The sequence below is a fragment of the Ursus arctos genome, unplaced genomic scaffold (assembly GCF_023065955.2).
Source record: "Ursus arctos isolate Adak ecotype North America unplaced genomic scaffold, UrsArc2.0 scaffold_13, whole genome shotgun sequence".
NCBI lineage: Eukaryota > Metazoa > Chordata > Mammalia > Carnivora > Ursidae > Ursus > Ursus arctos.
In genome coordinates, this window is record NW_026622797.1 from 13,801,215 (window position 1) to 13,812,433 (window position 11,219).

General features: G+C 33.8%; 1 protein-coding gene across 1 annotated transcript; it reads right to left on the bottom strand.

Annotated features, from left to right (window-relative positions):
- Nucleotides 1–356: 356 nt before the first annotated feature.
- On the bottom strand, nucleotides 357–9,189 carry VIP (vasoactive intestinal peptide). Its single transcript, XM_026504681.4, has 7 exons — nucleotides 9,018–9,189; nucleotides 7,661–7,775; nucleotides 5,681–5,803; nucleotides 4,770–4,874; nucleotides 3,888–4,019; nucleotides 2,756–2,844; nucleotides 357–1,067 (listed from the first exon to the last, which is right to left on the bottom strand). Exons 2-6 carry the CDS (start codon nucleotides 7,765–7,767, stop codon nucleotides 2,799–2,801), a joined length of 513 nt encoding a protein of 170 aa, XP_026360466.2. The 5' UTR covers nucleotides 7,768–7,775; nucleotides 9,018–9,189; the 3' UTR covers nucleotides 357–1,067; nucleotides 2,756–2,798.
- Between the last annotated feature and the right edge of the window lie 2,030 nt (nucleotides 9,190–11,219).

Genomic DNA, 11,219 nt, shown 5'->3' on the forward strand with positions numbered 1-11,219 from the left:
GGAGCAATATCTTCAAACTAACCCATGATATTCTCCCTCTGGCTTTACATGAGAGAGAAATCTCTCTCATATTTAAGTCACTGTGATTTTAGAACTCACACAGAATCAAACATAGTCCTACCTCAAACATCACAAAAACTATCTAATGCCTGGAACTTGAGAGTAAAATAAGTTACTGCTGCATCATTTAACAGAATCAAAACAATAGAAAGTGTCTGCAATGATAATCGAAGATCTTTATTTTCTCTATTTAATTTCCTACAATTCTTTTGGAAAAATAGTCATGTTTCCAAATGTATTTTCACTGAAGGAAGCTGATGACCAAAGCATTATTTGAGTAATTATGGAAAAAAAAATTTATTACTGAAAAACAAAGGTTCCATTCAGTTTACATTTTACACATACTTCACACAAGCAGAAAGGAAAGGTCAGATGGCAGAAACAGGGGCCATTCTCTTTCTCTGAAATACCACAACAGAAGAGAGCCTTCGGCAATGAGAGATCAGAATTGGAGAGACTTTACACCTTACTCAAAATAAATGATGCCTAAAAATGTGAAAATGTATACCACTTTCTGAAAATCTGTTTTGAAGTATGTCTTTTTATCTTTGTTTTTGGTTTTCTCTCAGACATTTTGCAGTTTATTTAACACAGCATTCTAGCTGCTTAACATTCAAATTTAGATACACTGATTATGTGCTCCACGCTTCTGAATAGTTAAGTATGCTCTATAAATAAACATATCATTTGTGCTCTATTACTACCCTCCCCAAAAGCTTCACATAATTGGAATTAACCTAGTATTTACTTATCCCTAAATATATTTTTGTTAGAAAGGATACACAGCATACGAAATTACAGGATCTTTATGAGTTAAAGACAAATTTTAGAACTCTCAAATAATATGTACAATGTAAACATCACAGTTATTACATTAGGATAAAGTAAATCACAAAATTCACAACACTATATATTTTATTTGGTTTTGATATTGAAGTTGTTTTCTTGAATTACGTGTGCAGAACTCAAAATATAATTACTTCGTCTATCATTTTCCTTCACGAATTCTGAAAAAGAAAGAATTGGTGTTTAAAGCATAAAAATATTTTTATTTACAGCATCTTAGTTTCAGTCACTCACTTGATCACATCTACTTCCCTATGCCCTTTGTGAAGAGCCTGTCATGACAGGAAATCATGTTCTGGGATATCAGAAATGTATCTTCCAAAGGACTGATTATCAAAAAGAAACTCAAACGTGAAGAGGCACTTTAATTAGTCATTATAATTACCCATTTGTAATTTTCACACATGGTTGACACACAGGATTTCCCATTAAAAGAATTTGTCCAAAGTTACCCATTCAGAAAAGAAAAGAAGGGAGGATGGAATCTCATAAATGATCTTATGGCTTACAAAAGACAGAGCGATTAATCCTCCTTTACATTTTAGTGCCTCTTGTATTTCTTAATTAAACAAAATAGCCTTCTTGTTGTAAACGTTTCAAGAACTCTATGTGATTTTTCTTCTTTGAGCAAAGAGACTTGTTCCTCTGAAATGTCTATACATGGTAAGGAGCGGGCAAGTGCAGGACCCTGAACGTCTGTCTCTCAAAGGACAAAAGCAACCAATCAGGCAGGTGTCTTCTCGGACACTCTGCCCACACTTGATGACTCTCACAAAACCTTAGCTGTCTGCTCCAGGAACTTCAGTAAGAACATGGATTGCCTTCGGTCTGAGTGTGGGTCTAGTTTAGTCTCCTTGACCTAGTCAGAGGTTATAGTCCAGCCTACCTTGGGGTTTTACAAATAAAATAGTATTGTAACAGTGACTCCATTCATTTATATATTATCTGTGGTTCCTTTCATGCTACAGGAGCAGAGTTTGAGTAGTTGTAACAGACTCCGTGTAACTCACAAAGCCAAAAATATTTACTCAGTAGCCCTTTGCAGAAAAAGTTTACCAACCTCTGATACAATGATGACATAAAATTCCTTTAGGCACTGGCCAAATATTGCAAATATATTTTTAGGAGCTAATGTCAACATTAATGTAACTCAGGAAAGAATTATGTCTTGTAACCATATGCACATAAAAGCAACTGAGATGACAAGCTTATCACTTAACAAAGGAAAAAGCCTACTCATGTTTTCTCTATTCAACAATATTTGAATATAAATACTACTGGATCATAGCACCTGCACTCACTTTATAGGTAAGAGAAGCTACATTTAACTTTGCAGCATGAAGCTTGCTATGGTTCAAGGAATACAGTTAGATCCAGAGTGTCTTCATATTTTCGTAATAATAAACCATGCTGCAGTTTGGTGGTATTTCCCTTACTTAAATTAAATGAGATGCTAACCGTCATTCGTGGGGCTAAACCTTAAATTAATAAAACCAGCATGGCTCGAGTCTCAAGAAAAAGCCAGTTTTTCCCATTAGTGTGAGTAAGATTCCTCTGTTTTATATCTCGACAGAAGGTTAGAAATAAGTCTGAGTAAACTAGGAGTGCCATTCAGGTAACAAACTGTTGGCCCGTTGTGAGCTTTCTCTTTTTTTCTGTCAGAGCACTGCATGAATCATTTTCAGCTGTTTACTGGGTTGGGGTCCACTTCAGATAGAAGTGTCCTTTTCCATGAGGCCTCATTGTGAGAACCCTAAGCTGTTTTTTACCAAGTGACTCTTACCTATTGAAATAATTAGACGTTTGCTCTAAGAATAAAATAAGAATAAGAATACATAAATATACCCACCACTGGGAAGTTGTCAGCAGCTTTGCCTCAAAGAGCTTTTCCATTATTTTTCTAGCTCTTCAGGAAAGTCGGGTGATTCTCCCTCACTGCTGCAGACCAGAAAAAGAAAAGTGCATGTCAAGGCTCTTCAGTGAGAAAGCTTCCATGGAACTGATGATGTGTGACTTTTGTTGTTCTCTGTGCTCTGCAAAGTGCACTGAGGCCTAACCAATTATCTTTGAGGTTATTACCTAAGATTATCCTTAATCTTAAAGTGTCTAAAATTAGTTTTACAGAATTATAATCTGGTGGCCAAAGGCATTCATCTTGTCTGATCTTGCCCAAGCCAGATTTTTCTTAATACTCACCATCTAAACAAAAATAATTGGAATAAAAAGAGAGAGCATCTCACTTCCTACTTATTATACTCTAATACTTACACACCATAGAGAAACATAGGTCTTACAGAATCTTAGAATACAAAAGAACTCATGGCTTAATTTGGTAAAATAAAGGTACTGAGTATGCATATGAAGGGAGCTCCATGTAGTATCAAGTTGCTAATTGACTGCATTTTACATGTTTAAAAAACTAGTACTTCTGGGGGTGCCTGCGTGGCTCAGTCGGTTTCTGTTCAAGTCACGATCTCAGGGTTGTGAGATTGAGCCCCACTGCAGGCTCTGGGCTCAACATGGAGTCTGCTCGAGATTCTTTCCCTCTCCCCCTGCCCCTCCCCCTGCTCACACACTCTCTCTTTCTGTCTAAAATAAATACAATCTAAAAAACAAAACAAAACAAAACAAAACACAAAACACAAAATATTAGCACTTTTAATAAAACCAGTTCCCAGATTCAGAGTAAATGTCTCTAGAGTCTCATTTTCCACCCTAGAGGCACAGTAGAATCCAGTGGGGGAGCTCCTAAAAAAATACCAATGCCTAGGTACTAATTTTCTGGCAGTTGGTTTTGGGTAAGCCACACACGAGGATTTTAAAAATTCTCTGGGGTAGTCTCATGTCAGCCAAGGTTGAGCATTACTGCTTCCTGAGTATAGATAATGAGATAGAGAGATAGATAATTAAGTCTTCATATGTAACTTCTATTTCTGAACTCAATATAATTTCTCATTTTAGCAAGTTCTCTGCTCCTTTACCTCCTCTTCCCATTCAGAATTGAGTTCAAGTATTTCTTCACAGCCATTTGTTTTCGAAGGCGGGTGTAGTTGTCAGTGAAGACTGCATCCGAGTGGCGTTTGATTGGTCCCTGGTCTTCCGAGATGCTATTGCTAAGGGAGGCAAGGGAAAGGAAATCAAAGGGTTTTAACAAGAAATGATAAATGTGCTGAAGTTCCAAATTTCTTGGAGTCAGATAAAAAAGAATTCCAATGCCTAATGTGTTTTCTACTACAAAAAGACTAAAAGAACAATATATCTAAGCCTGAGTATAGGGGAGCAAGGAATAATCCAACATATTTTGGCACTTACTGGGAGCCTTAACACACATTCTGTACTAATTGAGCAAATAATTTATCCAAAAAACGGGGGAATACTAGAAGTTGTGTTCTGCCCCATTGGGAGGACAATTTCTTTAAAAATAAATTCTTTACAAGCTTTGCCACCCTGAAGAATGCCATCTAAATATTCAGCAATTGGCCATTTAAAGAAACAACTTCCAATGCTTGGTTTGGTCAAGAATTAAAAAACAAATACTGTGGTAAATATTAAATTTGCTTCAGTTTATACTATGCCTTATTTTTTGCTGCATCTAGTTCAATTTGATTGCAAATTTATAAATGATTGCCACTTAAGAAAAATAAGTATGCCAGTGAGTAGTAGGATATCACTAAAAAGTCTATTTCCTTAATCCATGGGCCTGGTATATTTTATTTAAGAATATAAGTTATTTTTCAACTAAATTGCTCATCATCAAGGGTTATGAAGTTTGAGCCAAGCAAGTAAATTGTTAACAATGAAAAAAAATAACTTGCAGATTAAAAAATCATAATGTGCTTGATAAAATAATAAATTCTCTTTACCCAACTCGCTTTCCAATAACAGACTCAAGGTATTTTTTGGCAGAAAGTTGACCCAAGAGTCTGCTAAAGTCACTGGTGAAAACTCCATCAGCATGTCTGGCATTCCTAAAAGAAGGAAGAAGGATAGCCACTATTTTGTCAATGGTTTCCTAAAATATTCTTTTGCCTCATTAAACAAGAAAGAAACTAATCAGCTATTTGAAAGCTTCTCATGCAAACTTAAGTCCAAAAGAAGATTTTTTGACAAACTAATAAAAGATATTTTCTAGTCACTTACATTGAGATAGATATTTCTAGCACAAAACTTTGAAAAATTAAAGAATTTAAATTTTTAGAAGTATATCTCAATAATAAGCAATGCTTTATGGTAGAGTCTGTAAAACTAATTCTCCAATACATACTGATGGGAAAAATAATATATTTAAATTAGTTTCTTTTTATTTATTTATGGTGCTTTGTTTCTGAATAAAGATATGTACAAGGAGAAACTATCCTGACTTTAGCAAAAACCTTTTTATACTTTTTGCAGTTACTTCTGCCAAAGTATTTGGAAACAAAATCTCTTAAGATAGAGAGGCCCTTAGGGACTATCAGCCAACTTTCCCAACTGTTACAAGGAGTTTTTATACTTTGTCTTCAGTATAGAGCTGCTCTGTCTATACTTCAAGCCTGCTCTAGACAACCCTTCTGTGTAAGTGAAGGGTTTGTTGATTCTGGCTTGTTACACCTTCTTCACCTGAAAATCAGGTGCAGCTGCTAGAGCTTCCATAGATCAGGCTGAATGAAGCAAGGGTACATGGAAACCTGCAGTATTGTGCTGTAGGAATAGCTTCACGGTGATGCAAAATGTAAAACATTTATATTTCAAAAACATATTTTCTAAAATAAAATTCGACAAAAAACAAACTCACCTGGACACATCATAATAGGGTGTGTCATTCTCAGCTAATGCATTTTGCAAGATGTCGGTGTCTACTTTTAATGCAACTTGATCAGGTTCATTTGTTTCTTCAACTGGTATTCTGTCATCCAACCTATTAGGAAAACATACAGTAGAAGTATAATCTATTCCTTTCTCAGAAAATAGTGCTTATGGTTTTACAATCAGTGGAAATAAGATAATATTCTTGAGAAGTATTACCCATTCACAATATATGGATAGCACAGTTAGATTTACTGGCTTGTGTGATTTAGAGTATAAATAGTGAATTTTTTTATTATCCCATAAAAGAGATGCCATGCAACTTTTACAAGCTGTATGTAACAAACATAAGGGTTACTTAGTTCAATCCTATCAGGGCATTAAGCAAAGTACACTTTGTTGGCAATATCTTCACTTTGCAAAGTTATTCACAGTAGAAAAATTTTGTACAAAATACAAACTTCAAAAAATTTTAAGTATTCGATACAAAAACTGGGAGCAATTCATATATTTGTTGGTGTTTACTATTATTTGTCAAACATTTCTCAAGAGGTGGATATTAACTGCTCTTCTTTCTCTAGGTCTGTCAGCTTTAATCTAAAGATTCAACTTAGTGTGATATATTTCTCTGTATTAATCAAGTACACAGAATCTCTCCATCTCTGAGTAGTCTCTATCTCTGAGTTATTCAAATTCAATAAATTTTGTAGGGTCTTGTCTTCCTATTTCTAATCTTATGTATTAATACAATTTTAGTGAGGGATGTACATGCTTTACTGAGTGACTAAGAATAATCATGCTTATACTTGGAATATGACTATAGCTTTGAATGCATGCACATTTTGAACACCAGCACACTATTAAAATTATGAGCGTGTCTATTTTCACTATTAGAGTAAACCTCCAAGGAGTGCGTCAGCTCCTTGGTACTTGTACATCTTTTGATAATGTAGTAGTTGGTGGAAGTGACAACAGTCCTCTTCGTAGGAAGCCTAGCAATCAATGCAAACTTCAGCATTCTTGTGATTGTTTGTTGTGATATGTGATATAACCATTCAGATAGAATCATTCTGTTTAGTTATAAAGCAATATAAGATCTGGCTTTAAGCAGATTTCACAAATGCTAATAGCTTAGAGATTATTCAGTCTATTGAGTATAAGTCTACCTTGAAAAAAGAATCAGAAATGGAAAAATGAGCAAAGAGATGACAATTTTGCCCTTAGATATAGTGGTGCCTATAAACTGGAAAGAAAAATGAAACTAATGTAGTTTTCATTTACTGTTTATTTCTTTAAGATAAATTTATTTTATTTCAGATAAAGCTTTAAATAAGAGTTGTGTTATAATGTCTGAATTTGAAATATGAAATACAACATAGATAACGGTGAAACTAAGGATTTAAGATTGAAACCAAGTACATTAAAATTCACTCACTGGGGGAAGGTATCTCAGTAGATCAGTTATTCCACAATTTACAATATTGGCAAATTGATTCTGGCTAGATAGGTAGATCTGTCCAGCATGATTGTATCTATGTTTTACTCATCAACTACTAACCTTCAGATTATTTATTGATTTATCTTGAAAATGAGCTATAATGAGGCAGGCAACTAAACATCTATTTTTTCCGTCAGAAACTGAACGGAACTGAGATGACAATGGATAAAAGTTTGTATTACTTATCTAAAACTGGTTTCGAATGAAAAGAAAATCAAATCCTTTTTCCTCCCTGTTTGGAAATGTGATCCACCCTATCCTTAAAACTAGTCATTGACACTGAGAGTGGATTCCAGGATATAGAATAATCATGTTGATTTCATGTTCGAAAAACTTGCTTAACACGTCAACCAGAAGATTTAAATAAATAATATGTAACTTAAAAAATTGAGTTGTCCAAAATAATATATAGGAAATTCCCACGTACATAAAGAAGGAATGCTCAACTGTCTGAATTGAAAGAACACTTACCTCAGAGCAGAGGGTGCTCCGAAAAGAGGCCATGCCAATGTGTGAGAGAAGAGCATGCTGACAAGTGCTAGTAGCACAAGTAGCTGGGACTTACTTCTGGTTTCCATCTTTGTACCTTGAAAGAGAGAGAATCACATCAGCTTTCCAACCAAAGATATCACCAACAAAGTAATTCTGAGTGTCTAGTAGTAATTTCTGAAGGCTCTTGTAGAGTGGGGAAAAAGTAATTTTCACCTTATAGAAAGAGTTAAACTGCAATATAATTAATTTTTAAATCAAGATTTTTTTTTTGGTGACAGCTGCTTGAATAAAAATTAGGGTCTTTTCAACTGCTGCCTATCTCTCACTAGGCACATAGTTGGGCCAAGTATAAGTGGAATGCCATACTTTCATAGTGCTGGAAATATCCATGGGAACAATCTTCTTGTAACAGGGTTGTAGCACCCACGTTTGGTATCTTTTCTAACTAAAGAAACAGTTTAAGTTTCTAGTGTCTAATTAATATAACACTGGAGTATCATCTATTTAATAATGTGTGTCTATATATGTATGTGTATATATGTATATGTACATATAAGTATAAAAATTGTACATACATTTCTTTTTCCTCTTTTAATTGTAGAGATTATTAGGAATTTATTTGTTGATGCCTGGGTTTGAACAAGCTTAACTTAACAGTGCAAATTAAACAAAAAATTATTAAACTGGATATTACCATTGAGATAATTTTTACCACAAAAGGAAAAATATATTAAAAATAATGTTTGTGCTTTTTTACATCTAATTCACTTACAGATTTCATTTCTAAATAGTTCTTAGATAGAAAACAGAATTTGAGCTTTGTTTTTCTTTCTGTCTATAAAAATCACAGCATTTAGACTTAAAGAGGAAAATGAATGCTTCCTTGGTTCAAATAACTAACGTATGAAATAAAAAGAACAACACTAAGAAAAAACAAACAAGTTGAAACTTGTGAAACAAATGTACCCACTGAACACTTCAGTTAAAAATGTATATAACAGGCAAAAAAAAAAAAAAAAACAAACCCAAAAAACAAAAACAAAAAACCACACCCACACACCCTACTTTAATACATTTTTTAAAAGACAGTATTGAGTAAAGTATTGAGCAATCAGGGCAAAGCATCTTCCAACCAAAAGAATTCAGAAAATTCACAAATATATAAGAAGTTAAAGCATTTCTACACTTACCAGGTGACTTGAGAAACTTGTTTTTTGTTGTAAAGGAGGAACACTGTAAAGTTCTTTTCAAGAAAGAGAAACATTCAGTATACCCTGAGAAAAGTTTCAAAGCAGGAGGAGGGAACAAAAAGAAGAAAGGTAAAGTTTTTACTCACCTTGCCAGGGAGTGTTCCTCTGGAGCTTTCTGTATGGAAGGAGAATATTGGAGCTGTCTTAGGTGCTGAAGCCCTATGAGGCCGAGAAAGGCTCCACCAGTTCTCTTCCCTCAGAGCTGAACCAGAACTTGGTACTGGCTATGGGCTGGCTATTATTGCCGGGCAACTGCTTTTCACTCTACCCTGACCAGCATTTCAAAGCCCATCATTTTATAGGGCTTACACTTAGGGCTGAGCAATCACAAAGCTCTCTGAAAGACGTCACAGTAGTACTCCCACAGGATGAATAAGGCTTGAGTTCTTATTAAATTGTCATTATGTCTGATTTATATAAGTTTATAGTGAGTAACTTCAAGATATAAAATATAAAGAGGAAATTTACTTTTCTTTAAATAAACAACAACAGAAAGGTATTAAGCTTAATATGAAATGTTTTAATCTTTAATTGGTAGTGATGAAATTAGGGATTGATTAGTGTTATAGCCAGGGCCATTGGGGTTCCTTCAGTAAATAAGAGTTTTATGTGCAGAAACAGATGCAGAAAAAAACCCAACACTTATGTTCATTATGCCTACAAATGTATAATTCTCCTTTATTATAAAGTATCAATTCTAAAGCCTTTTAAAATATTTTATGCTATTCATGTAAATCCTGATTTAGTCTTTCTTGGTATCTATTTTAATTGTAAAAGTGTCTAGAAATAATTCCCCATTTCTCTATTATTACATTTCCTTTGCATTGAAACTATTCCCAAGATAAAAGTTTCAGAAAGGCGCTAAGATAGTTTAATATACACACTGTTTTATCAAGTCATAATGGTACTGCTACTTCACATTTGTACAAAATATCATAATTCCAAATGCACTTTCACATATACAACCTCAAATGATCCAAAATATAAACTATCAGACTGTATATCTCAAGGGATTCAATTTTCCTTCCTTTGTAAAGGTAGAAATTTTCATCATTTGTATAGGTCCTTGCACTATACAGAATTATTCTGTTTCTCCTCTCCAACCCTGAATACACATCTACACCCACACCAGCTTTTTGAACATTTCCAGCTCAGTCAATTGACAGGTTTCAAAGAACTAGCTGGAAAGCATCTGCGGAATACTTTGATAAATACTTGATTTCTGTTTGTGGGGGTTTTACTTCAAATTAGACTAGCATCTATTCAGTCAGAGTTTCGGGTAAAAATACAACCACATGAACACCTTTGTGGACAACAAAGTAAAATGCCAATTTTCCTATAATTTTTAAAAATTTCCGCTGTGTGTATTCTTTTACATTTTTGTTCATAAGTTCCTCAAGGGAGAAAGACTCTAAAGCCCCCTTTCTTTCTTCTACTTTAAAATTTTAGTGTCTATTGGCTTCATTCAAAGCCAGACTGATCCAGTAAAAGAATATCCTGCTATGCTTAATCATATTTTCTAATTCAGTTACAAGAAAAATTAAATGAATTAAATTTCAAAATGTCTGGAAATTTGTTTCCCGGTTGACAGCTCTGACTTTAGCCAGAGTTCCTGTGGCTTAATTCCAGGAAATCTTTTTTTACCTGATTATTACAAACTAGAGGTTGAAATGGTTCTCATGTGGAATTTTTTATCCTTAGCTCTTCATCACTCAATTCTCAGTGAAGCAATTTTATTTAAGAACAGAAACATCAAAGTAAGTTGATTGAAAGTCACAAAAAAACCAATGCTGAAGGATAAGCAGAAAAATCTAAATGAAAAAAGCCATAAAAGTTGATTCTTATTTGGTCTAAGGAAGCACTTAGCATTCACAAAGAGTAACTACATTAGATTTTTCCAGTGGTAAAAACAGTTTCTTCCATTATAATAACAAAACACAAAAGTGAAGAGAAATAATTCAATTTATTATTTCTGGATAAAAATAAACTAAATCAAAGAACTGCATTTTTCCCTATGAATTTAAACTAGAAAGCAAACCAAATTTCATAACAGGATCATAGCACCATCTGCAGGTTCAAAGTCTTAATTCACAAGTTTTTTGTTTTTTGTTTTTTGGAGTTTTTTTTTTTTAATGTGTTTCTTGTCTTTTCTTTCAAGGAAATGGATGTAAACCAGACACCCTTTAACCAGTTAAATTATGGATGGTTCCAGAAAAATAAACATAAGAAAAAGAGTGTTGCTGAATTTATTCTGAATATTTTACTATAAAACTCAGTAAATACAAAAA

Excerpts from the sequence above, each read along its gene's own strand:
- VIP (XM_026504681.4), bottom strand. The coding sequence starts at position 7,767 with ATGGAAACCAGAAGTAAGTCCCAGCTACTTGTGCTACTAGCACTTGTC. Across the intron at positions 4,875-5,680 it reads CCCTATTATGATGTGTCCAG|GAATGCCAGACATGCTGATG; the intron begins GTGAGTTTGTTT and ends TCCTTCTTTTAG. Across the intron at positions 4,020-4,769 it reads GTTATTGGAAAGCGAGTTGG|CAATAGCATCTCGGAAGACC; the intron begins GTAAAGAGAATT and ends TGCCTCCCTTAG.